The sequence below is a fragment of the Colletotrichum chrysophilum genome, assembly GCF_026319265.1.
Source record: "Colletotrichum chrysophilum strain AFK26 chromosome Unknown scaffold_16, whole genome shotgun sequence".
Classification (NCBI taxonomy): Eukaryota; Fungi; Ascomycota; class Sordariomycetes; order Glomerellales; family Glomerellaceae; genus Colletotrichum; species Colletotrichum chrysophilum.
Window position 1 is genome coordinate 1388 of NW_026517303.1, and position 27348 is coordinate 28735.

The window sequence follows — 27348 nt, forward strand, 5'->3', positions numbered from 1 at the left end:
AGATCGCCTTTAGATTCGGCGGTTGCTCGTCTCATCCTCAACCATGGCGTACCCCGACATCGCGTCCCGAGGGGGCTGCCCTGCGCCTTTCATCTCTGGGTCCCTGTTTCCAGCCGACGAAGGCTGTAAGTGCCATCACAGTGGAAAGATTGAACAAGCCGTTAACCTCTCACAGTCATCAGTGGCCGTCTTTGCCAGAACTTGACAGAAACGCTGTCATGTTGTTTGCCATGCCCGCTCACAGACTGGGTGTACCCAGACTACTTCAACACCATGACAACAGCAGCCAACTGGGTTTGCGTTGCCAGTGCGGCATGCTGCCTATTTCTCCTCCTTTCCTGGGCCGTTTTGCCCGTCGACAAGACGTACAGACACTACCTTAGCATATGCCTGACGATTGCCGTCTTCATTATGAATGTGAGTTACCTCCCGCGAGACGGTGACCACCCCTGATGTCTGACTATATCAGCTTGGCTTTGTTGTACCCCTCGCCGCTGAGCCGGAGCAATGTTACAACGACATCACGCCTCACAGCATGAAGTCGAGCAAGGTTTGCGGCGCGTCTGGTGCATTCCTCCTGCTAGGAGGTTGGGCCGGAGTCATGTGGGTCTTCCTGCGATCACTGTCTCTGCATCTCCAGATCTGCTGGCAAGTCGTTGTCGGCCGCAACTTCATGATCTTTGCCCAAGCCGCCGGCTGGGGAATTCCAATCATTGGCATTGTCGTCGCCCTCGTCTTCAGCGGTGTGTCGTTTCGTTTCGGGGCTACCTGCCACATCAACCACAAGAACAGTCTTGCCGACTTCTGGATTCCACTCCTTGTGTTCGCCGGCCTCACAGTCATCATCCAGTTCGCCACGTTCGGCTACTGTATCAAGGTCTACCTTGCCTCGCTGGCAGACAACAGCGCATCCACCGAAGGCTCGAGCCTGCCCCAGTACTCTCAGAGCATCCGGACCATGACCCCCCGCCAAGCCTACCGACGAGTACGACGCGTGATCTCACTCCAGTGGAGAGGTATTGCCATCGTTCTCATTATCATTGCCGACGTCATCTTCTTCTCTGTCGTTTTCGTGTTTCAGGACAACACAGTCCAAGCAGTGCACGACGACAAGACCATCGCCGCAGACTGGATCACGTGTATCACCCTCACCAAGGGTGACAGAAGCCAGTGTTACGACAAGGCCAAGAACATGGTTGTCAACGAGGCGACCATCACGGCGGTCTTGATTCTACTCGCGGTAAGAAGAGCTTCCCCTGAGAAGTCGACGGGAACCCAAATACTAATTTGATCATAGATGAACGGCATCTGGCTGCTCTTCCTCCTGGGCCGATGGGCCATGGTCCTCGGTTGGATTGATCTTGTCACCTCCTTGGGAGGCAGGAACAAGAAAGAATTCGTGTCGGTGGATGCCCGATACGACGTCAAGAAAGATACCCGTGCGTACGAGATGCTGTCGAGAGACTCGAGCGCTGTTGTAACACCAGTTTCCCCAGTCAAATCCCCCGTTGTAAGTCCCAACAGCGGACGAAGAACGCCCGACTACTTTGGGCAAACAGCCCGCTACCAACCGCCGATGCGGTCCTTCTCAAGCCCCCGCCCGCCGCAAACACCACCCACTTGGGATGCGCGAGCGACGTACGCCCGGCCCGAGTCGCGAGCCCGGCCAGACGGGTTCGAAGACATGAACCCACTTGGGATGAACAGGATATAATGAGACGGAACGACGACGAATGGAACGAAAAAAAAAAAAAAAAGGAAGGAAAACAGTAAAACTCAAAAAAGGAAAAGAAGAGAAGAACGAGGAGGTTTGGGCGAGGAACCACAGTGTTCCATGTCCCCTCAGCTTAAAACACCTATTACCACCACCCCACGGACTCGGTTACCCAAACATGGTTCGCATTATTATCGGCCGAAGCATCTGGACACCACCACGTGCTGGTCATCGACATATCAGCCAACTAACAGAGATGATGTAATGTGGAGGAATAGTCGGCCTTATTTACTGGCCTTGTCACATATTTTTTTTTCATGAACAAAAAAAACCCGAACCATGTAATACCAGCGTCGGCGTCTCGGACTTGTTTAGGCAGCGAAGGGACGGGTACAATACCCACAATTTAGAGACTCTGTACTTTTTAGAGAGAGGGACGGCGGAAGGCGACAAAGGGAACGTCCGGAGCCTCACCGAGGGGGTGGGAGAGGGGACCCAGGTTTCGGGGCGGAAGAAGGCCCTTGACGGGATGGGCGGAACGAATCATGATTTGACGGGGGACGGACATGTAGGCGTTGTCCAAAGTCCGACGAAAATACAAAAAAAACAAGAGTCACGCGACACTATAATGCAAGTTTGCCTATCAAGTACCGGACCATGCAGGACGCAACAAGGCGATTGAGTGGTGAGGAATGAGAGCAGATCCAAAGTACCGAGCAAGGATCATGATGCTGGGTGTGTGAGGGTGAGCATTGCGCGTGTGTGAGTGAGCTGGCGTCGGCGGGATAAGGCAGGACAGCGATGGTCTGGCAAAAGTAAGCCCAGCCGGAATCTGCGGAATGGACGACTGGTTGGGATTAACGAATGATGCGAGGAGCGGCGGAGAGGCTAGCAGGAGTCACCACCCCATCCCATCCCATATACCGCAAATCTCTGCAGAGTGCGCCGGATCGCGCGTATTGTGAAAGTGTTGTTCCCAAGGTCCCGAATCCCAGCGGCGCCAGCCTGGCCGGGGGCCACGGGAAGTGGTGGTGGTTCTTGGTTTTGATTCGATTGATTGTATTCCCAACCCCCAATCCCAGGTCTTCCGCTCCGTCCGGCTTCTTCGGAGGGGGAAGGGGGGAGCGCACACCACACCCACGACATCACAAATCTGACCGTTCAGTCATGTAAGCGGGAAGTGCATTGCAGCAGGCGCCGCTCGGCTGCCCGACTCTCGTTCGATTCGCCTTGGCGTTTTCATAATTATAAGTAGTTTTGGGTGCGCAAAGTGAGTTATACCAAGAAAGGCTGTTTTTTTTTTACTGTTTTCCTCTTTCCATCGCATCTTCGCTTTGAAACGGATCGCATCGTCAACGCATGGAGGAGGAAGAGCACCCTGCGTAGAACCCGACTGTCGAACCACAAACACAAGGTGTATATCAAGCATCCCGCCGCCGCCACTGCCGACGAACAACGAACTGTTCATCCTGACAGCCCTACACTCGGGGAAGCTCACTTGACGAGTACCTTTTGCTGGCCCAGCCTGAGCAGCGTCCAACGGCAGAACCTCAGCAACGTCCTCACTCCGGCCCCATCGAGAGGTTCCATCACGGCGGTTGCATCTGAGCTGAAATTTGCCCGGCTGAACAATAAAGAGGCGAAGCAGCAAACGACGGATCAGAGGCGGGCATTACCGTTCAACGAATTCAGATACGAAAAGCCCTCCCTCAGGTGTCGACACTGGAGAAGACACAGCGCTACAGCATTGACATCTGGTCGGATTGTGCACCGTTGCGCCGGTTCCCCGGGAACGAAACGAACCCAAGGACGAGAGAAATAAGAAAATCGAAACAAGACGGCCCGCCCGTTGCACACGTTGCGATAAACATCGTCTGTGACGTGCATCCGTCCCGGCACGTGGCTGACAGCATCTACCTTGCCGCCAGCAAACACGAAGAGAAAAGCATTGTGAGGTTGCAAGAGGAAAAAAGAGAGAGAGTGTGTGTGAAGTCATTCCACTAATTACCTTACCTTACCTGTCGGCTTCATCGGGACAAGCTTTGCCCCGGCCATCTCCCGTGTCATTGAGGCTTTGTCCTTGCAGCAGTGGAGGGCTGTTCCCGCTGGAAACAGCCTAGCGGATCGAGCTGTGCAGCACCAGCATCAGCTACACCACCACGTTCTGATTGGCCAATCTCCATCTTTATCGCTGTCCAGACGCAAGGAACATCAGTAATGCCGTTCGCCGAGATCTTCAAGCTGCCCCCCGGCTTGCCGGCCAGGGTATGGCGCTGGAGCTCGGGACGTCCCCAGGCTGGGACACTGGTTGATGACATCGAGCAACCGAGCACTCCGCCAGCCAGAGGCGGTGTCTACTTCCCCAGCATAGACGATTCTGCGACAGCCGACCATGGAGCCTCCTCCCCCGGCCTCTGCTTCCGAAAGAGAACCCCGTCGTCGTCATCACCATCATCGCCATTTGCAAACCCGCCTTCAAAACCATCACGTCTAAGGCCCCTCTGCCACCTCGGCTTCATCAGGCTATCGCAGTTCAGGATGTTCCTCCTCCTGGCCTTCGTCTTCCTCGGCGGCTACGTCCACTACCTCTGGAAGGCCGAGGCCGCCCTCGGCGTCGCGTGGACCCCCGACCCGGAGACCAGGCTCTTCGAGCAACGCCCGCTGCTGCCCCCCATCAAGGAGACGAGCATCGAGGCCTACACCCTGCCGCTGCACACAAAGGGCCGCGACGTCGTCGACGAGCACGGCCGCCGCTTCAAGCTGCTGTCCGTCAATTGGTACGGCGCCAGCGACGAGCTCAACATCCCCAGTGGCCTCGACGTCCAGCACCGCGACACCATCGCCCAGACCATTAGAGGTTTGGGATTCAACAGCGTCCGCCTGCCCTACAGCGACGAGATGGTCATCACCGACCCGCCCGTCCCCGCCGAGCTGCTCTCCGCCAACCCGGACCTCGTCGGCATGCACGCCCTCGACGTCTTCGAGGCCTGCGTGACGGCCCTCACCGACGCCGGCATCGCCGTCATCGTCAACAACCACATCACCCACTCGACCTGGTGCTGCGGCGCCGACCCGTGCGACGCCCACTGGGCCAACGACCACCTCGGCCCGCTGTGCCGCATCAAGCAGACCGAGGAGGACTGGATCCAGCACTGGGAGAAGATCATGCTCCGCCTCGTCGACAACCCGCGCGTCATCGGCGTCGACCTGCGCAACGAGGTCCGCGGCCTCTGGGGCACCATGTCGTGGGACAAGTGGGCCACCGCCGCCGAGAAGGCCGGCAACCGTCTGCTGGAGATGAACAAGGACTGGCTTGTGATTGTGGGCGGCACCGAGTCCGGCAACGACCTCACCGGCGTGGCCGACCGCCCCGTCGTGCTCAGCGTGCCCGACCGCGTCGTCTACTCGGCGCACGTCTACGCCTGGTCCGGCTGGGGCAGCGTCGAGGGCCGCTACTCGAAGCGCGGCTACGCGTCCTTCGTGAAGGCGATGCGGAAGAACTGGGCGTACCTCGTCGAGGGCGACCAGGCGCCCGTGTGGGTGGGTGAATTTGGCGCGCCGCACCGTCCGAGTATTGGTGATGCAAACTACTGGAACAACCTGCTGCGGTACCTCAAGGTCATCGACGCCGACTTTGGCTACTGGGCCGTCAACCCGCGCAAGCCCCACGAGAACACCAAGGAGACGTATTCGCTGGTGGAGGACGACTGGGTCACGCCCGTGCTGGACTACAGGATGAAGGACATGGTCGAGATCATGCGGGCTTAGAGCGCACCGCAGTTGGACGACCGGGAGGAGTGCTTGCTTGAGTCACGGATTACGGAGCTTTTGGAGACGGTATGCATTTGATGTCTCGACTGAGTTTTAAAAATTAGGCGTTTGGAGGGTGAATTGGTACTTGGACGAGGTGCCAGCTTCGGATACCCGGCTACCTATTTGGTCAGGCACGAGCTAGAAATTTGAACATGGTGTGTTTGCGAAGTGCTTGTTACACGGCAATTGGACTCATGATTATGACCTTTATCTACGAGCATTGACGTGATCGACTTGTGTGTGTGCTGTATGTGCTGTGTGTTCTGCTTGTGGTCAGACTGTGAGACACAATCTGGACCGAATCCTACTAAACTCACCCAACGCACCCAACGCATTGTGCATTGAGAGCTAGTTCGTGACAATTGATGCCATCAACCATCGCGAAAGCATGCATCCACATTCCTGGGAGCTCTCTCATGGCCCCCCACAAACTGCAAATCGCGTGGGCTTGATGAAACGGTTCGACCCCTCCTCTCCAGACAGCGAGAAGCAGGGACCAGCAGCGGGGCGAGGGGATGGAACGTGGAGCTCACCTAAGCTTCTTATCGATAAAGCATAGGTGGTCCTTCCCTATCGATAAGCAAATTACAGTGGGACCACCCCTCCTTGCCTCTCTGCAACCCCTACGTGCCGGCCGCAAAGGTGGGCAGGCGGGCGGATTGTCGACAAACAAACCCGAAATATGATTAACGGACGGCCTGACCCCGCTGGCCACGTCTGACAACCAAACAGCTCTTCTTCACAACAGGCCCGAGGCTTCTTCTCAACCTTCTCGTACTGATTAAGAGCAAGGTTGATTTCCACCGGCACACCGTTTCCCCGGAAAGCGCTTATGTCGCGCTCGAAGAGAAAGAGAGGACAGGACTCTGAGGAGTAAGTCCATGGCGGGCCAAACGGGACAGCAGCAGCCCGATCGCGGCTTCCGCGAGGCTGTGCTGGGGAGATGCTTCGTCCAGGACGCCGTGGAACGGGTAAGTTCTATCTCCAGGGGAGCTGCTGGGTTGCTGAATCTCCGACCCCTCAGTTTGGCGACGGCGCCCCCGAGATCATCCGGCAGCACGAGCGCGACCACATCCACCAGGTAGCGACCGAGACGATCGTCCAAGGCGTCCCGACGGACCAGATCTTCACCGGGTCGGAGCAGGATGACCCCGCGGCGGCGGCGGAGCAGCAGCCGCTCGAGAAACACGTCCCGCGGATGCCGTACTATCGGAATAACCTGACGGCACTGTCGCAGCGATACAATGTTGGTGTAACCATCGCGGACGAGGTGATGGGATTCCGTTGACACACTCTCTTCTTTCGCAGCTTTACTTCGCGGCGTACGAGAACAGGATATTCGTCTACCGGCCCAAGAGCGCGCTGCGGCATGCGCTCCCCCGCGAGCCGAACCTGATACTGGCCACGAAGCCGGACAAGGTCGCGATCCACGTCGGCGGCACGCTCGATCCCCGCTTCCACCACCAGACGAACCACATCACCACCGGCTTCCTCGGGCGGGAGGAGGTGCTGGTGGCGGCGTACGACGACGGGTCCGTCATCGCGTGGTACGTCGGCTCCATCGCAGACTACGTCGACAGCCGGACGGCCGCCGTGCCGACGCCCTTCTTCCGCGACAACGTGGGGCGCTCGGCGTGGGGCATCGTGGTGCACCAGCAGTCGCGCCTCATCGCCGTCAGCTCCAACCGGTTCGAGGTGACGGTGTTCGCGTTCGCGCTCTCGCGGCTGCCCGAGGCGCTGTGGCGGCGGGACAGGCCGTACAGCCACTGCGAGGCGTGCGTTTTTAAGAGGAAGAGGAACTGGCGCATCGTGATTCCGCTCGGCGACGGCGGGCACAACATACCCAACATCTCCATCTGGGACGACGAGGACGGGTTCGCGGAGAAGGTCGTCGCCATCGACATCAACGGTACGCTGTGGATCCTGGATATCTGGAAGCCCAAGACGAAGGCGATCCAGATCCAGCACAGGACGCATGTGACGCACCATTGGAACTTTCGCCACCAGATGTAAGTCCCCTTTTGATACGGTGTGAAGTTGTGAGCTATACTTACACGTAGCAGGGGTTGGGGTGTTGCGGTTCTACCTTATGAAAGCTTTCTGCCTGCGTACTCGTCGGCAGAGTTGCTTGGGCTGGAGGAGGGCGACATTATGAATTCGAAGCCTCCGCTTGCTGGACGCTGGGTGGAGACACAGAAGAGCCTCGCCAATGTGCGCAACCACCCGTCACCCCTTTCTGCACAAGCGGTCCCAGAGCCCGAGCCCAACGAGATATTTGCTCTCGCTCCAATGGGGTTTGAGGTGCCGCCTTTGGATGGGGGAGCATGGATAGACGACGAACTGGCGGGAAATCCACCGGGGGGCAACGGGCCGGCGCTCACGATAGACGTTGACGACAGCGACGATGAGGAGGAGGAGGAGGACAGCGACAGCGATGGTAGTGCTCCGCTGAACATGCAACCGCCGGCCGAAACATTGTCGTCTGACTCTAGCGACACCGACGGTAGTGCGCCGCTGCACGAAGACGAGATTGAGGACGATAGCGACAGCGACGGTAGTGCTGCGCTGCCGAACTTCTTGGAAGCCCAAGACTGGTTTATGCAACTGCCCGTCAACTACCTCCCGGAACAAGATCCCCCCTTGACGCATGCGTACCCAATCGATGCCGCGCTTGGGGCATTGGAAAAGAACAAAGACCAACCAGGATGGCACACACGCATCGAATCGGAAATTGAACAGTTTCGCGACATGGTCTACCTCCCTCACGAAGGCAAGGCCTTCAGCTGGCCGGACTCGTTGACCGGAAGGGTGCGTTTCCACAAGAGGGAGAGAGTGCGGAACCGCAACACGGTCGACCAGGACCCGGACGTGCTGGACGAGCTCGCGAGCCGGAGCTGCATCATGCGGACCTACGAGTACGACATCGAGCTTAGGAGCATCAACATGGACGACGGCGCGGCGGTGGTCTGCCGGGACCCCATCAACTTCGACCCCGCCCAGAATATGTTCATGCAGCACGCCGAGCGCCTCAACATGATCATCCACGTGCCGGAGCTGTCGCTTGTGGTGGTCGGCTCCGCGATCGGGCGCGTGGTGCTGCTGACGCCCACCCGGACAGCGTATCCGCACGGGCTGCGCAGGGAGGGGTTCAAGGTTAAGAACGGGTTCCGGATCGACTGGGTCCTGCCGACGCGTGCGGACGAAGAGGCGGGCAAGAGGCCTAACAGGAGCCTGTACGGCATCGCGGTGGGCCCCGTGCAGGAGGCCGGCGCGCCTGGGTGTCTTTTGAGAGCGGACGGTGCGGCGGCGCCGTCGCCTGCGACGAGGCGGTACCGGCTTATGCTGCATTACCGCGACCATAGGATTTTGAGTTATGATATTGGAAGGGATGAGAAGGGGGAGCATCTTCTCGTCTTTTGAGCGTGTGGAAGTGGTCTTGAGAGATGGCGAAGGTTAAAGAAAGCGGATATTATTATGAAGTCTCGGTAGCACACGCAGGCTTCGGTTCGGTAAACATGGTTTCTTGGTTTCATGGACATGATTGGCGTTGAGGAGGGGGTTCTTTCCTGATACCCGGCCTATGGTGCCCCTATTTCAGGGGTCACTGGAGCGATATAGCTAGGCCTTGGAAGAATGCATTAAAATTTTGCAACTGCGGTGCTTCGTGTGTTGATGATGATTCCTTTGTGTCAAACGATCCCGCGGCGAGGGGCGGTTGCTGATGTTCTGGGTTCAGTGTCGAGAGGTTGAGGTGAGGGCATGGCTAGAGTATGCTTTACTGCTTACGAGGTCTGCTGCTGATAAGCTCTTGTGATTTATAAAAGAAGGCTTGGTTCGCATGGGAACTGATGTTCTGTGCAATTACATCGTATTCCAGTGAATGTACTTTCATTCTGATGAAGGCTGACATTCGTCCACCCTACGGCGCGAGGAGGAATCCTCGATGAGTTTGGCATTCTTTTGTAGATAACGTATGTTCTCAGTAATATCCCAGCAACGATGTGGAACGGCGAAACAGCGAAACGGCGAAAGTCGGACACGAGCAACGGTGTCATTGGTGCTTCAGGCTTTTGCGTGGCCTGAAGCTTAATACGACTGCCTATATTGGATGGACTGTGGCGATCAACGATACCACATTGTTTCAAAGATTTCTGGATGTATCGTTACGTTATATGCTTTACATACTTCATCCAAGCTGGCGTGCTGCAGCACGTTAAGTGAGTGTACCATCTCCAACCGAGCAAGTTCCAGTGACAGATGCTGATCTCTGGTGATGAGGTGATGCTTGGTGGTGATAGCATATAAACAGCAGTACGTCTCCTTTGATGATACTAGCCACGGCAAAATGATGCGAATGTCGGGGGTGTGTGTTAGAAACTAACAACTCCTCATAAGACTTTGCGTCCATGGGTTCGATTCGGTTAGTGCGAAAAGTCGTTGACGAAGATTTAGTCCTTGTGCGAGGGTGATGGTTTCTCTCGGTAGGTATTCCCGCGAATGAGAGCGTGGATGACAATGAAGACTGACGCCGATCTCATCGCCGACGTGGTTCAAAGTGCGGCTGGGCGTCTAAGATTGATGGAAGGTACCACGGAAGTAAAGACAGGTCTCTTTCGAATAACACACCAGACAACGACATATGATTCTGGTTGCAGCTGAAAAGGTAGTGGGAGAGGGGACTTATATCACGACCTCATAGTCAGGAGGTAAACGGAGGTAGGGCCGGGTGCTCTGCAGACCACTGTCAGCCTGGTTTGCAAGCCTAGCTCCAAAGTGCCATGGATGCTTGGATAGTCTGGAACACTCGTAATCAAGGGGTGTATAAAAGGCTGCTTAGCATGCTGAGTGAGCTTATTCTCCAGCATTGCATTCTATCGCGGTTGTCTGTGATCGACGACAAGAAGAAGAGTGTCAAGACGTCTTTGTCACGGTGTCTCAATGTATCATGCTCACCACGTCGTCGTCGTTGTCACTTGTCATCAGTCCTCCAGGAGACAGACCGCTATTCAATTGCCGTCTTTTAGCGTCACTACGTGAATATTCGCGCTTAATACGCATCTCAGAGTTATCCATCGCACTCCCCTTACGTCACCTATTCTTCAAAGGACCTCCTTCAGAAGCGCTGTTCCCAGACTAAGTCCAAGCAGAGAGCCAAAACAGAATTCGTTACAGTCTTTAGATCTTCAGGAAAATGTGCGCGTTATATACTTATATAGCCTTTAGCAATAGTCAACACAAGCAATACTGCGTTTATTTGTTCCACTTAATGTTAGCTTATTTAGTACTTGAAGTTGAGACCTAGATGCTTTGATTTATAGAGTTTTGACGCCTCCCCTACAGCCTATTGGACAAGCTTCGTACACTTTTCCACATTCAGAAGCAGTTGCCCCCATACTTATCCCCTTCCTGAGGGCCTGTGCTGGCACAGCAAGCTGCGTACGCGGAGATGAACTGGTTCTGGCTGAACTGTCCCAGCCCGCTGAACTGGCAGAGTCCGCCGTCGTTCAACCAAGTCCCCTTGCGATCCACTCCGTCAGGGAACGTGACTCCGTCTCCAGTGACACAGCAGGTGTTGGAAAACTGGTCGGGGTTGGCGGCACCGAAGCCAGTGCAGTAGCACTTGTACTGGGCCTATTCAGAAGATTTGCTATTAGCCAATGACCTATAAGGGCTTGGAGAAGAAATCGTACGCACGTTTGCAACGCCTGCAAGGAGGAGGAGACTCAATGACGAGAAGAACTTCATGATGACGAGGCTGAGCGCTGAGATGCAGACTTATGGTACTATAGTTAAGTTAGTCTCTCGAAGTATTATTCTCGTGATCTCCATCGTACTTACTGAGATTGCGAGCGAATTGAGCTACTTGATGATTGGTGTGATTGTGCCGTTCACTTCCTTCCAGTCTCAAAAGAACAGAGAGTTGTTTTATATCTGACTGATTGTACAAAACGTCCATCGGCTTCGGAGCCTGTGGGATGCGGCAGGGCCGGGCACTAACAAGAGGTTGATTGATTAAATCATATATTCAGAGTTCTCGTCTCCCCATATGGAGCTGACGGCCAGCCTGTAACTTTTTTTCGACTTGTCTGGCTTACACGACAAGATTGGTCTTCCTAACAGTAATGCAGCTGCTCCTCATACCACTTTTGCTCTTGCGCACCGCATGAGGAATTCCTCCCCGACTTCCTGTCCTGACCTCCAGCATCACAGTATGTTAGAGACTGAAAGATTCCCAAAGGCTAAGAGACGGTTATCTCCGGCTCCAAGGTTTTCAAGGGGCTTTTAGGTTTAGGACAGACTGCATAGCATCGTTGTTTTTCTTTTTAGTCCCCTACCGGCAGCAGTTGACAGTTGTCGCGTATCCCCACAAACTCTATGCGCGCGTCTCCCGCAAGATGTCGCAGTCCTCTGTTGCCCGCCAACGGATCACCGCCACAAACCGCAGGCTGTCAATCAACAACCAACGGACTTCGATGATGTAGATTCCTTCGACCCCCAATTGAGTGAGACACTTACACTACGCCTTATGTGCATTCATTCGGTGTGGGCAACAAATGAGACGAAGTTGTTAGACATGCACTATGCCAGGCAGGACCCCTAGTAGGCACTGTTAGAGCGCCTTAGCTGCTGTACTCTATGCCAAGGCCACCGTCCTTCGTCGGGACAAATTTCCTTCTCCCGTACAAGAAAGACCGAGTTCAGGATGGGAACAACCAATCCCCCCGATCATCATTGAGGCTGCTCACATGGCTAGGTCCATCCCGGACAGACCCAAAAACATGTAATGGCACTGATTGAGCCCGAGAAGACTATGAAAAGACGCGTCCGTATGCTTAAGCAAGTACAGGCCGCAGGATGTGCTCAGAACCCGGAGACAAACCTATCAAGTCACTAGAAGCTTTCTGAATAAAGAAGCGCATCGCTCTGTATGACTCTCTCATACAGAACGATGACTTACCATGGTGAGTAGGAAGACAAGAAAGATTAGCAAAGTTAGTCGCAAACTATGGGAAGGCACATTCTGCCGTTCCTCAAATGCCAAACTGATCTCACCTCTGCGGGCCTTATAAGCAGCTACGCCGCAAATGATTGGTTGTTCAAATGAAGTAAGTGATCTTGGCATTTCGATCCTAAGCTTTTCCAGAGTGCTATGCTGTCATCAGTCAAATCTGCTAAAGAGAATCGGCGTACTGCGCAAAGCCTACCATCGCCAGCATTGCCTTGCCCACATGACGGAGTATTCTCACGGACGACAGAGTTGACAGGAGGCGATGAAGGCTCGGTAACGGGAGGAGAGGCTTGTTGGCTGGTTTTCGATTCGGTTCGGCATGATACAACCAAAAAGCAAAACCGCTTGATTTCAACAGCTTGAACACTTCTTGGAGGCATATTTCCGGTTGTCTTTACATGCGAAATGCCGTTGCTGAGCGTCTTCATATATCGCCATGGAGCACGAGATGAAGACCAAGCGAATCCTCATCAAGTTGCGTCTCAACTTGGTTACAGAACCCGCGAGATCTTCGACTTGTTGCACGTCGTCATACGAATTATATATGAAGCGCATTGTTTGCCACAAAGCTACCGACAGGCACAATCGCGTACAATGTGCGTCTGCGCTCGTCTTCAAGGATACCCGAATCATTGCCCGTACATGCTTGTGACTAAGTAAGATTTGCCAGTCGCTTTGGAAATCTTCAGTTACTCCACAGCTATAATACTCAGAATAATCCTTAAACACTAGTCGAAGACAACGACTACGATCTCAGGGCATATCGCGGTGGTATACTACCTTGTGGCCGGTAGCAGCTCTAGGGAAGGGGAGCAGTAACTATGATCTGTGTTAGATGACGGATTTACAATCAATCGAACTTGGTCTTGACTGTCGATTCTCACGGTCTTTTACACTCGCATATGTATCTCCGCCAACGTTTTCTGGCTGTTGCGGAGACTACACCTGCCTCACGCTGAGAACTTTAGGAAAGACCCCAGAGACTTTTTAGATGAGACTCGACGATTCGAGGACCATCTTGGATATTTAAAGAGACAAATGTCAACCTGAAAACACAACGCAAGACAACAATGCGATAGAAAGCCGGCATTCCATTTCCTGCCTACAGTGAAGTGTTCCAGTGAGATCTTCCAACACTGGGAGTGACACAAAGTTCGGAGGTTGCAGAGACTGTTCTTCATCGCTGTTGGTGATGGTTTATTCCCAAGCATTTTCCTACTGCTAAACGCCAACTCTCAACTCAAGGCAGACCCACTCTCAGGTCCAGCTTGTTGATTATTAGAGACGACGTCTTTCTATGTCCGAACAAGAACGGGCATCGATTACCAGGCAATTTGGCTGACCAAAATGGGAAGCTCGAACCAGCAAGCAGCGCCTTTCATAGCTCGGTGAAGTCAGGAGCCACGATGCGTGTCCAATAGCCTATCCCAAAGGTTTTCGAGCTAATACCCAAAGCCACGAGCTCATATTTAGTTACGTGGAGTCACCAAAGAGGGTTTGAGACAACAATATCCTCTGCCGTAGTTGTTGTTCTTCAAGGCTCCGAAGTTTCTGCCTTCACCACAACGACTAGCCTGGCTTCAAACATGCGGAGTAGCAGCATAGTCTACCGATGAGATCAAGGCTTGGTTGTTTCGTGTTTATTCGGACACACTGTGCTCACGGCGTGGTATGACGGCGCCAGACGACAGCTTTAACGTGGCCACGTCCTGCGTTGCGGGAGATGGTACCTCAGTGCAATGTACGTGCTACTGCCAATGCCAATATGTGCTTGAACACAATCGGTGAAGGCCATCTCATTTCGTTTCCCTTGAAAGAACAGATATCACGAACAACTGTAGCCGACAGCTTTATGAAGTCTCGATTCACAGCAGTCAGGGCTGATGTAGACTTGAATTCTGGCTCGCGTACTTCCTGGCAAGTGCTGATACTCGGTTGGGGGGCTGTTTCAGCTCATGGCATCTTAAAAATCGCCCTGGGAAAGTCTCCTATGTCCTAGTTCAGCTTCAAGACAACCGTGGCTGACTGGAAATGAACCAAGTACGGTGAGAACTCAGTCATACTGGAAAAGATGCCATCGCCAGGCTCTCATCTCCTGGAAGCCCAGTCTAATGGCTTTGACATGCACAAGAAAGCCAGGCTATGCATCTCAGGCTTGACGAATTCAATCTCACAATCGGACAGCTCAAGTCAATAAGTCAATTGCCATGCGTCTCTCCAACCTATCACCAACATGACTTTTACGACTCTCCAGATGTGTCTCGTATGGTCACTCACGTCCAGTCACACGTCTGGGATGAATACTCTGCAGACCACATGAAGATAAAAGCACCCCTTGAAGCTACAATGAAACACTGAATCTCGATGCCCCGCCTTATAGAGCGGGAACAGAGCGTCTCATACATCAAGCTAGGTCAGTGGTGGTTCGGCCCGGACCTAGATCCAAGCAAAAATGTCGCTTGACGACGGTGTTTGGAACGAAGCGTTCTGAGACTAACCCGAGAAGAAGGTCATTCTCAGTAACCGCATCTATAGCGTAATCCAGCGATTTCAGGCCGAGGGACGTGAAGTACTCATGCAGCTGACCTTCTTCTTGATCAAAGAAGGTTTCGACTCAGACGAAGACTTCAACGAGTATCTCTGCGGCCTTCTTCATACAGTTGTCGCCAAGTAGAGATCCGATGGCGTTGATCTTGACCCCGTCGCATGTTGGGAATACCATAGTTGACAATGCCAAGATCAACACCTTCATCCTGCACTTGAGAAAGGGCTCTGGAAGAAGGTTCTTGATCACGCTGGCACCCGACGGCACAGAGCTTCTCGGACAGGGGGTCCTCTCCAACATCAACTACCCTGGGGTCAAGAAGGACATCGGTTTGGAGATTGAGTGCTACAATGCTGCTGGGAGTGGTACAGCGGGAGTATTTAATATCTCAAAATTTCTGTCTGGGACATGACGCCGCAAAATAAATTGGGTCGCCATCTTGAATACAGGCAGCTGGGCTCGGATGCATACCTATGACTTGAGAAGCCTTCTGCTAGTAACGAAGAAATGCTTGTGATTCCTAGTCCGACAAATCCACGCCTCGCCCGTGGCTTATACCATAGTTTAATTGGTAGACCAAAGAAGTGAAAAAACGGCTTTGTCGACGCCGAATGAGCGGGGATCGTCGACCATAGGCTCAGTGTTGGTAGAATACTGCGGTAAAGTATCTAACTTCAAAATCACGCACACCAAACTATTGGTTCGGTGGTTGGGAACATGCATAATCAAAACCAGAAGTGGGTGAATTTATAGATATCCGCAGATTACACACATTGCTTGTGGAGTATGCTGTCGTGAGGACAGCCGGGGCAGATGAAATCTACTGACAGTCATCAACGGCGCCACCTACATATGACCTCCGACACTTTGTTAGTCCACAGCAAGACATTTGGATAAATATAAGGCTTTCTAATGGCAGTACATGAGCCTTCAACCCGATCGTGCCTGACGATGTACAAATTTGGCCATTGTTCATCATAGCAGCCGGATGGAAGGGTTGATTCGTCCACGTTGAAGTCGGCGTTGACACGGTTGTAATGGCTTCCCAACCTCAGTTAGTAGCTGTGCTTGAATGTTTCCCATCATCTTTCTTAGTGTATTCGGGACTATTCATATTCTAACGTGAATCTTCGGAGATGGAGGAATACTGTTTGCTAGGCAACAGCAGTGACGGTGATCATTGTTGCTCTGACCAAAAGACCATGAGTGCTCAATTCAAGGTCTATGTTGCCATAATCAGCAAGCGGAAACTCGGCGATGGAGGTAGACTGCCACAGCACACAAAACGGAAGATGGTCAATCAGCGCATTGTTAGGCCCAGACTTTGAGAAGAATACTGGATAGCCCCTTTCATGCTGGACGAGCTAGAAGGTTTTCTACACCCAACCAATTGTCATAGTAAACATTCACTGGGCTTTTACCACACGTCGTATTCATGCAGCTTGCACTTCCCTCAAGATCAATGGCATTGTTCGAAAGCAGAAAGTCGAGTCCACGGACATGCCGGCCCGAGCGGCGCCGCGGAGTGGAGACGCCGCCTTCCGGAAAGGAGCGAAAGCCCCGATGTGGATCCCGCCTCCTTTGTGTGGGAACCGCCGCTAGAAGAAAAATGACATTTTGCTCTGACAAAGTGACCGGGGTCGTGATTGGGCCATCTGAGCGCTGATAAGGCTAAGGTTTAGCGCACTCGTAGGGGCCCGGAACAGGGAATGCTTCCCTGCAGACGCCTGTCGCAAAAGAAGAGCCTCCCCATGCTGCTTTGCTGCCCAGGGACGTCATTTTGGGTTGCCCCCCAACTCCGGGTCGCGATTCCCACCAGCGAGGTTTCAAAATGGGCGGACGTCGTCCGGACTGGGTGATGGTCAGATTCTCGAACGCGAGCCATATTGGATTTCAATGGGTTCAGCCCAGTCTCGTGTCGGCAGACGACAGCATGAAAGCTGGGGTGCAGCGTTGGGACGAAGGGGCATGACAGCGTACGGGGAAACATATATCGGCGAGTTCTCGTTGGATGACACGAAAGGTCTTTATCTTGCGTCCAGATGATGCGGCGTAATGGTGCGACGATATCTCATGCAGATGCCTGCGGCTGAGGTCACCTTTAACGTATCTGGAGGTGTCGCCGCGTCGCCAACGTCATGTAGTGTCTGATCTGATGCCTCAATTGTGCGCTGATCGACCATCATCAACGATTGTAAGATAGTCGCTGCGGAAGCTTGAAAACGAGGCAAGCCTCTCGCAGATCTTGGCAAGTTAGCGAACACTTCCACCTGGTCGACGGATAGCGCGTGGAATGTGGCGTCGTTGTCATCGTCCGGCAAATGTTTAATCGACTTCTGCCGCCTTTCCACGAGTTGATCGTGCTGCACTTTCATTGTTGATGTTGTGTCGTGAAAGCCAAACCGGCCTTTCGTCGGCAATTCTCGTGGGGTTCAGAGAGGCGATGCTTCTTTTACAAGTCCTTCAGTCCCTTCTCAGGTTCTTTGGGTCTGGTCGCACCTCGACAGCCCTCGAGAGTCTAGACAGCGACGTGCCCCATGGCATTGGAATCCAACGTGTGAACCCAGGTTTCTAGTAAACGCGAACCGTTGATTGGGGCTGCGGGAGCGCCCCAGCTGGAGATCGCCGACGGTGGAGGAAGCCAAGTTCGGGGCCTTGGGGGCTTTCTTTGCCATCGAGAGTGGCCCTCGGCATTTTGACAGTGCTGTGTTAGCAAACGAGTTTTAGGAGCACGACTAATGGATTTCCTATCCCCCCACAAGAGGCGCGTCTGCGGACGAGCGCGATGGGGCTGGCAGACTGAGTCCCGAAATCTCCCTTGACATGTGCCGAAAACGGAGCTAGACAGGACTGCCGGCAACGGAGTCAGCATGATAGTGGTTTTCGAGAATCGACCCTGGACACTGAAATTGATGTGTGCTTGCCTCTGTGCCTGTTTCTGTTGGAGGAAGTTATGGTCCGAGATTTTCGGGGTTCGCGAGGAAGAACATCTGCAGGTTGTCGTTCTGGTGGTTTGATCTGGCTGACAGCTCAAATCATGCCACACTGCATATGAAAGATAAAGTAGGCTCAGTTGGTTGGCCCTGGCGATGGCATGAGCCACGGCATGCATGACTGGTCAAGCCTTGCTTGACAGTCTGGGCCACTTTGGAGAATGTCTTGTCAGGAACGAACAGCCTGGCGTTCTCTCATTGGTCTCGAGGCACATGCTGGGCATCGGGGGTCTCTGTCCGTGATGGAGGGTGACCTACGTCCCAAGATCAACGTCAAGCCTGCATCTCCTTCAACTTCTTGGCCAAGCCGAGTGAATAAGAAACCACAATCGCCCTGTTGGTATCCCTCCTACTGAATGACTCCCTAGTTTGAAAACCTGTCAGCGCATGCCACGGCTAAAAAGCAAAGACGAAGACGCCTTGCGATAAGGTCGAGACATGATGGCTGACAGACGAAATGGGGGTGTTTTGGAGGGTGGAGGGGACGGGAATTGTCGTGAAGAGGATTGCCGTATTGGGGCGAATCGATTAAGAAGAAGCAAATGGATTGGGGGGTCCCCAGGCGAGTCCCACGTCGACGAGTCTTGTCCCGTCCGCATCAGTGGAGGGAGGCCGAGTGGGGCATTCCACTGCGATTGCCGGACTGCTGGGCCGCCCGTGCAAGGGCTGGGCTGCAGCAGTCTGTCGCTGGTTTTTAGGGGTGCTCGTCGCTGGAGACGAGACTCGCTCAGTGTTCGGCCGAGGCTGTGCCTGGAAGAGCATTTAGCACGGAACAACCTGACAAGCGGACGGGCAGCCACAATCCAAGCGATCACCTCTGAGTGGACCAGAGGCATTTCGTTGATTCAGCCCAATTACTGTTCACCACTGACAGGTCCCGCTACGCTTGCGCCTATCGGATCTCTTATCTGCAACCTCTTGGTCGATTCACGATTTAATTCATCCTCGGTGGGTGCCAAGCTTTGGGTCGTTGAAGCGAGAGAGGCAGCCCAAGAGCAGGCATTGGGTCAAGAAACTGTATTTGGTCTGTCGACGTTGAAGCCGTCGATAGTTTCGCTGGTTTGTCTTGGCAGGTTGTACTCTGGCCGGTGATGAGTACCTACTAGGTATGATGGAGTGTCGAGGTGGCAGTGTCGCAACTCGGTAGCTATGCGGTATTTGTCCAACATGATGCACAATCCGGGGGCCCTTCGCGGGGAAGACGTGCATAAGACGTTCAGCCGGAGTGAAGCCGCCAGCAACGGTCGATCCACGTCGGCATTGATAGTCGGGGTGAGGCGAGACAGAGATAGGGAATCGGGGAGATTTGCCCACGCGTGTCGGAGGGATAGTCGGAGAGAGGTGTCGCGGCCGGGTGCAGGGACAGGATCAGGTCAGGCCGGGGCGAAGGGACTGATATGGGAAAGGGACATCGGAAATTGATTGATGAGATACACAGTACTGTTAATAATCGTCAGCAAGCTCGTCCCCAGACTCTCACGCGGCGAGGAGGAACCAAAGCACGAGCTTAATTACCGCTCCGGGATACGTATTCTGCGCCGCGACCCGGTGGCATCGTGGCAGCCCCGTCCTGGTCTTCTGGAAAGGCAGGTACCGACTAAAGGGGCGGCGGTGATAGGTTCGCTCCTCGTCGACGAGGACCGACTGACGGACGTCGACGTGTTCCGTCAAGCCTTGCCTTAGCGATAGCTGGGGGAGGGACCTTGGGGGAACGATGAAGCCATCCATCTCCTTCCCGTTGCGCCTGCTGCTGCCACCAGCATCGTCGAATTTCGAGGGACAGTGCTCTCAGCACACAGGCAAGAGCCCAAGGTGAGGTGTAAGTGGTGGCGGTACGTATCTTTCTCAGACTAATGCGAATGACAATGACAGTGACATGAGCGCCGGCCTGAGAAAGCGTGGGGCGCGATAGGTGCAAGGGCATCGGAGGTACGTATCTTTCTACTGCGGTATTCGTAGACCAGCAGGAGCAGGAGCAGGAGCAGGAGCAGGGGTGGTGCCTTCTCGACCAGGATACCCCGAACGGCTGGGACGTGGTGTCCGGGTGTGATCCAGGTCGGAATCGAAGACGCTTTTTGCTCTTACACTCTTTCTGTTACCTCCACTTATTCCACCCGCGCCGAATCGTCCACTCACATGTCTATCTTTGCCTACTGGTCTGTGTTTCTCTTATCTGCCCGCTCACTCACAGCAACCTGTCAGTCACAATGATTACAATTTACACTCCCACAACGCCTCCTCCGTATGCGGATTGCCCACGCTAGCTCCGCCGTCCCAGGCAAGCAATCAAGGCCCCCCCCCAACCGTGAAGCCAGGGATCACCGCAGCAGTGCTCCATCCTGATGCTGCCGCAACCACTGCTTGATGCTCTGCACTTTTATATATGATCCTGCCCGTCCCTCTCATCCCGCAAGCGTCCTCCCGTTCGATCTTTCCACCCAGGCAATTCGTCTCATCCTGTACTCGACCTACCCTGGCCGCTAACCTTCCTCGACAGCTCTGTCCGACGGACAGCTTGCTTTTCAAATAACAATACTCCTTGACATCCCTCCTATTTCTCATCATCCCAACCTTGCGTGAATCTCTCCCACCCACATACGGCACTCACGCCCACAACCGCCACGATGTCTTACAGCCATACAGGAGCTCCTACGGAGTTCAATGGCACCAACGCCGACTTTGGTGGTGACTCCAGTATGTTCTCTTGCCAGCCAGAGAATCTGGATGTTCAATTCCACCATTTTTGATGCTAACCATCGTCGATAGCCACCACCAACCTCAACCAATGGTACCAATCCGGCGACCAATCGTACATTCTCGTCTCCGCCGCCATGGTCCTGCTCATGATTCCCGGTATCGCTTTCCTCTACTCCGGTCTCGCCCGCAGAAAGTCGGCTCTGTCCCAATTATGGGTCGTCATGATGAGCTTTTCCGTCATCGTCTTCCAATGGTACTTCTGGGGATACTCCCTCGCCTTCTCCGAGACTGCCACCAACGGCTTCATCGGCGATCTTCGACACTTCGGCCTGATGAAGGTCCTCGCTACTCCTTCTCAGGGCTCGCCTCTCGTCCCCGCCCTCCTCTACTCCTTCTACCAGATGATGTTCTGCGCCGTCACTGCCGCCCTCGTCGCCGGTGCCACTGCTGAGCGTGGCCGCGTCATTCCCTGCATGGTCTTCATCTTCTTCTGGGCCACTCTCGTCTACAGCCCCGTCGCCTGCTGGGCCTGGAACGCCAACGGATGGGCCTTCAAGTACGGTGTTCTCGACTACGCCGGCGGTGGTCCTGTCGAGATCGGCTCTGGTATGTCGGCTCTGGCCTACTCTTGGGTTCTCGGTCGCCGCAACGAGAAGATGATGCTCAACTTCCGTCCCCACAACATTTCTCTCATCACCCTCGGCACTATTCTCCTCTGGTTCGGCTGGTTGGGCTTCAATGGTGGCTCTGCTTTCGGTGCCAACCTCCGCGCTGCGATGGCCTGCTGGAACTCTTGCTTGACTGCCATGTTCGCCGCCATGACCTGGTGCTTGCTCGATTTCCGTCTGGCTAAGAAGTGGTCCCTTGTCGGCTGGTGCTCCGGTACCATCTCTGGCCTTGTCGCTGCCACCCCTGCTTCCGGTGTCATCACTCCTTGGGCCTCTATCATCCTCGGTGTTGTCGCCGGTGTCGCCTGCAACTTTGGAACTAAGAGTAAGCTAAAAAATCACCCGCAGCAATCCTTTCCATGCTAACCATCCCGCTCTACAGTCAAGTTCCTCCTCAAGATCGACGACTCCCTCGATGTCTTCGCCGAGCACGGTATCGGCGGTATTGTCGGCCTCATCTTCAACGCCTTCTTCGCCTCTGGCTCGATTATCGGTCTCGACGGTGTCAACGTTGGCCTGACCGGCGGCTGGGTTGACGGCAACTGGAAGCTTATGTACATCCAAATCGCCTACATTGTCGCCTGCTGCGCCTACACCTTCGTCATGTCCGCCCTCATCGCCAAGGCTATCGACATGGTCCCCGGCCTTCGCCTGCGTGCTTCCGAGGAGGCCGAGCTCCTGGGTATGGACGACGACCAGCACGGAGAATTCTCCTACGACTACGTCGAGGTCCGCCGTGACTTCCTTGCCTGGACCCCCCACCAGGCCGAGCCCGCCGCCGAGGGCAAGTTCAGCCCTCAACACGGTATCGAGGAGCACCAGCACATGGCCAACAACGGTGGAAGCAGCGGTTCCGACGAGCCCAAGCCTGTCACTCCCGATGGAGAGCTTAGGAGTGAAAAGGCCCCTTCATTGTAAAGGGCTGGGTCGAGTTGTGCTATTTTGAGTTCTAGATACCGTTGATTTCGACGCCATTTAGCGTCAGACGGCGAGGCGTTCCTACAGGATGGGTTTTTGTCTACGGATTTGATTTGATGATGGAAGGATATCCCGCGAAACGCGAAGCGAGCATACATATTCGTTTGTATTAATACCCATGATACAGTGGTACGCCCAAAAGCGAATTTATTCAAAAATTTACGATTACAACATATCTGAAGCCCAATTTTTTTGCGCAAGTGACCTACGTGCCTGTGGACACCAAAGTCCAGACGAACAGACATGCACAGAGTTTCTTCTGTGCGCCCATTACGAGCGAGCGTCACTCAATGTCTCATCCTTCACGACGCCCTAGGAAACATGAGAGCACAAAAACAGCGCACCAGAGTTCTTGGCGGATTCTTGCGGTGTCACAAGTCAGCGGGAGGGTGCGAAACACCGCCGTCAGCTTGGCACAGGCTTTATTCCTGTCCTTCAGAAATCTCATTCGTTCGCAAACCCGAATCGAACACCAGGGCCGGTCGCCCGACCTTGCTTTGCAATTCGGCAAACGGCGTGTGTGTGGGTTGTGCCCAATTTCCCCTCTCCATCTGTTGGACAGTGCTGCTGCTGTCGTATGTATGTACCTGCAAAAGTCATTGACTTTCCCCTCTGCTTTAGACTTTTCGCATGCGATTCAAGCGAGGAGAGTTTCTTTCCCTGCGGATGTTTGTGCCAATGTTCCCCGGATGAAAATTGTCTTGGCATTCTTTGCGTCGCCAGCGTTACTTTTCCATCCGTGGATTTCCAGTCGGGCTGGCTGGTCAGGCATGGCAGAGTTCGGCCGCAATTTGCTCTCTTCGGCCAGGTCGGTCTCGGAGACCGCGGGTGAGAGAGAAGCTGTCAGCGGATTCGTGTTCTCTCCCGGGCAACATGTTCCCTCCCTCCCCTGCTCTACCACCGTACATACCATGGGACGATTGAGGGGGTTTGACGACCAATTCGAGGAGGGATGCCGACCAGTGCGTCTGTGTTATTGTACACTTGGCGAGACCTGCTTTTCCCTTTCGTGGTCACTCAATATACTCTCCTGCGTACTTGGGCGAATCCAAGCCATAACCGCGGCATCGTGCCGCTGTATGTCGGTCAATCACCTCGGTCGGCATACATGAATCCTATGAGCAGCACAATGCCATGACCACGCATCCCTCGAGCACCCCGTCCAGCCCAGGCGAAAGTATCTCCGTCGCGGACGTACACAACACCGTGCCATACGGATACCGCAGCAACTAAACCACCTTCCTGCCTCAACGCACCCCCGGCTCTCTCTTCCGGGTTTTTGCCTTTGGGCATCCAAGGATGCCGCTAGCAGAAAAGCCGCGCCCCGTTCCATCGACGAGGACCCCTGAGGGGGGAGGCCACAATCCACATCGAACTGGCGCCGTTTCTTGCGATCCCCGGTAACCCTGTCAGCTCTCTTAGAAAAAAAAAAAAAAAAAAGTCTCCCCCTACCCCACCCGCACCGAAGTCGCAGAGATAAGGACTCGAACCGTGACTGGTTGTCAACCACCCCCTGGCTGGAGATTTCGACAATCAAATGTGCCCACTTTGTAGTTACGCCGTCTAGCCGTCGGCGAACTACGGAGCGGAGGGAGGCTTCTGAAATGGGTTTTTGGGCGTCAATGACAGGAAGGGCGTCCGAACTGGGGACGGGGGGCGAGATGGGGAGAGATTATCGGTGTGGGACGATATGGGGGTCACACTGGGAAGATGTGGGAGGCCATTTTGCCGATGGAAGAAGAAGAGAAGAGGGACAGAGGTGAGTGAGGAGTGAGAGGCGGGGGCTCTGAGGCAGCTCAGCGTGGGAGAAAGAGGAGCACCGGCCGCCAAGTGGGAGAATTGGGAGCAGCCGCCCATGGGGTTCAACGTCTTGGCACAAACTCAGTACGGGAGAAAGAGAGAAGAGCAGCAAGCAGCAGTCACACGCTCGTTCCGGTAAGAAGTGAGGTTGAAATACTGTGCAGCATCGCGAAATGTGCGTCAACCTGCCTCGCGATGCGGCTGCAGAGCTAAGAGACGCGATGCGCCCGCGAGATCTGGCTCTTTTCTCGATTTCCCCAGATTCTCGGGACGGTTCGCCCCTTGTTTATCTACGTTTTCTTCCTTTTTTAATTCTCCTTGGATGTCGTGCCGCCGAATGAAAAGGAATCCTTCCCGTCCAAGAGCCTCCTGGAGACCCGGGTGTTTGGATCTTGCGGGCGCAAAGGGTGGGTTTGGGGGAGGTGTCTGCGGGCGTTGCGGGCGCAGCGGCGTGGTGTTTTCGCCGGCGCTGGTGTGTGTGTGTGTGTGTGTGTGTGTGTGTGTGTGTGTGTGTGTGTGTGGCGCATGTCACTCTGCTTACCTACCCGAGTAGGTAGGTAGGTAGAAAGGCTAAGGCTGAGGTAACGCAGGGAGATAAGATAGCGATATGCATCTGGTTGTCGTTGGTTTAAAGACCTACCACACACCATATCTAACTTGAACATCACCAAATGACGGATGTCGTTGAAGAAAGAACGAAAGAGCCTCAATTGTGGAACACACGGAACGGCGGCGGTCTTGGCCGTTCCCGACGCGGCGGGACGAACGCACCGAAGAAAACGTGGATGGCTTTGCGTGAGGGTTTTCATCATGTAAATATCGCGTAACCGTTTGACCCCGACACCAGGCCCCCGGGGGGGGAGGGGCCCTTGAGCGAGGTCTTGGCTGGGCGTAGGGCGGACAAATCGGGGCTGGTGCCGTTGGGGATCGATCCTTTGGGTGAGCGTGACTTAGATTACCGAGGGGAAGGATATTGCGATGAAGGGATTGGTTTTTGGGTCTTTTGCACGATCTTTTTGATGGGTTCTTGGTGATTAGGTACTGGTTGTTGTTGGTTCGGCGGGTAACTGACGGAAGTTGGGGTAAGCGGGCTGGGGTGGGCGTTTACCCCAACATCTCCAGATTGGATATGGACCTCGGCTCAACACGTCGGTGAGCTGAGCTGATTGAGCCTTGATCGTGTCTGTGACGGACTTAAGAACATTGATGGAGATTGCTGATAACTTGCATCGACACAGGTAAGTGTTTGAGCTGCACGGATGCGACATCCAGCCTGATCCTTCAGATATCGCACGCCACCTATATGCTCCTGGCCCTAGAGCGCTGAGGTCACCTGGTCGAGTCGATGAGATGGCTTGATGCTTTGAGGTCGAGATTTATCGTATTTTTATTCAAAACGGAGTAGAGGCAAAGCTCTAATCTCGAGGTTGAGTCGATGTTTCACCGCTAGGTGTTCGCTATGCCGCGTGGCCAGTCAGCGATCGAGGCCTCGGTATCTTTCACCGATGATGGAGGGTTAAGATATCATTTGAAAGGCGAGCATGAGAGTACACTATGCTTTGATTGTCTTACTATGGGTTAGTGGCCGTCTCGTGTTCACTCAGTTGTAGGTTCGAACGCTTCTTGTCGTGTGAAAGCCGTTTGTGTTCTTACGTATTTGATGATGTGGCAGGGCCATGCCAATTGGAACCGTGACTTTGCTGCAGCACCCCCACTGAATGAAGTCACAGAGACTAGGTAGAATATGCAGAAATGATACTCGCTACTTCAATAGCACAAGTTGATCTGATTAGAATGGCTGAGGCGCTGCAAATGTCAGTCCGTCGTGACCCTCATCTTCCATTCCGAGATGATGCCCTTTGTCAACCTCGAGAGTTCAGTATTGACAAGAGTTTTGCTAGCCGGGCAGTGTCAGTTGGCCATCCGGGCATTGTCCCCTAGAACTATATCGTAGTGTACCTCATACATTAACGAGGACGACAGTAGAGATAGATAGGGATGACGATGGACGATGACGACGGCAACGACAATAGTGACGATGATAGCGAGTATAGTCGTTTCGACACAGATATAGGATATACGGATTATGCAATGCTTATGTGGTGGAGACTGCCCCGATAGCTAAGTAACACTGCCCGGCTGGCAAAACTCAGTGGCAAAAGAAGCATCTGATTGTCCTGTTCAAGGGCATCTCATGAGCTCTCTGCATATTGAACTTATGTCCTCGCCAGCTATGCCTAAAGCCTGATTGGGCTCCAGCGGACTCTCCATTGAACCGAGATTCAGTCTAGCGAGAGAGAGGTCGCTGGTCTGAACATTCTTCACAGTTCAAAACTCGGTCATTCGGGACAAAAGCTGTAACCCTGGTATAGCTCTTGTTGCAGCAACTTCATTGCCCTCCTAATATTCGCAGCATATCTGAGACCTTTCTTGAGTCACTGTGCCCTCCCTAAATCTAAGATTCAGAAGGCTTATGGGATGACCTGTCCTTGAAATCCAAAGACACCAGCCCTTCTCCGTCAACCTTGAGTGGAAAATAGTGATTGCTCAAAGAACCCGGGTTGCTCGACAGAGCTGTATCAGCGCCCCGCCATAACGGTAAATGGAGGCGATCACGGTGATCTTCAACTTTGTCGTGACCAAAAGCTACGCCACCGTAGTTCAGCGATGTTTCGGAGGCGTCTGATTGTTCATCTTCGCACGACTCGAAATCAGAGATGGCGCTGTCGTGCTTGTCATCCAGGCCTGCTCCATGCGAGGACGAGCTATGCGTCTCGAGGTTGAAGTACTCGATGTAATAGTCCTGGATATCATCTGGCGCCCCCGGCGGATGTGAGACTTGGTTCTTTGCCATGGTGTGGTTCGGGTCCCAAAACTCTTGCATCCATCAGTCAAAACCTGGAAACAGTGGGTGACATAGGTTTTGGTAGTATCGGTTCTCGCGCTGGTCAAGCAGCCGCTTGGTGCGGTGATAGTGTATCGTCCAGGAAAGCGCAGCATATGAAAGAAAGGGTTCGGTTTTGGGGCTGACTTCGCCTGGCGGTGAAGTCTTCGATGGTTTGGCTAAGCAGTATAGGAAGGCAACGCAGATGTCCAGAAGGAGTGTATTGGCGTTGACGAGGGAAAAGGTG

General features: G+C 54.0%; 5 protein-coding genes across 5 annotated transcripts; 4 read left to right on the top strand and 1 right to left on the bottom strand.

The window, feature by feature from the left end:
- Positions 1-273: 273 nt before the first annotated feature.
- On the top strand, positions 274-1688 carry COL26b_002976 (uncharacterized protein; the record flags this gene model as incomplete). Its single annotated transcript, XM_053175882.1, has 4 exons — positions 274-417; positions 470-1240; positions 1298-1439; positions 1525-1688. The coding sequence occupies 4 exons, from the start codon at positions 274-276 to the stop codon at positions 1686-1688; spliced, it is 1221 nt and encodes a 406-aa protein (XP_053040049.1).
- Positions 1689-3931: 2243 nt separating this feature from the next.
- On the top strand, positions 3932-5482 carry COL26b_002977 (uncharacterized protein; the record flags this gene model as incomplete). Its single annotated transcript, XM_053175883.1, has 1 exon — positions 3932-5482. One exon carries the CDS (start codon positions 3932-3934, stop codon positions 5480-5482), a length of 1551 nt encoding a protein of 516 aa, XP_053040050.1.
- A 926-nt stretch (positions 5483-6408) lies between these two features.
- Positions 6409-8947, top strand: COL26b_002978 (uncharacterized protein; the record flags this gene model as incomplete). The annotated part of the gene is made up of 4 exons (XM_053175884.1): positions 6409-6498; positions 6552-6797; positions 6836-7536; positions 7591-8947. 4 exons carry the CDS (start codon positions 6409-6411, stop codon positions 8945-8947), a joined length of 2394 nt encoding a protein of 797 aa, XP_053040051.1.
- Positions 8948-10900: 1953 nt separating this feature from the next.
- COL26b_002979 (uncharacterized protein) lies at positions 10901-11272 on the bottom strand (the record flags this gene model as incomplete). The annotated part of the gene is made up of 2 exons (XM_053175885.1): positions 10901-11158; positions 11222-11272. The coding sequence occupies 2 exons, from the start codon at positions 11270-11272 to the stop codon at positions 10901-10903; spliced, it is 309 nt and encodes a 102-aa protein (XP_053040052.1).
- Positions 11273-20698: 9426 nt separating this feature from the next.
- COL26b_002980 (uncharacterized protein) lies at positions 20699-22357 on the top strand (the record flags this gene model as incomplete). The annotated part of the gene is made up of 3 exons (XM_053175886.1): positions 20699-20768; positions 20841-21764; positions 21822-22357. The coding sequence occupies 3 exons, from the start codon at positions 20699-20701 to the stop codon at positions 22355-22357; spliced, it is 1530 nt and encodes a 509-aa protein (XP_053040053.1).
- Positions 22358-27348: the final 4991 nt, after the last annotated feature.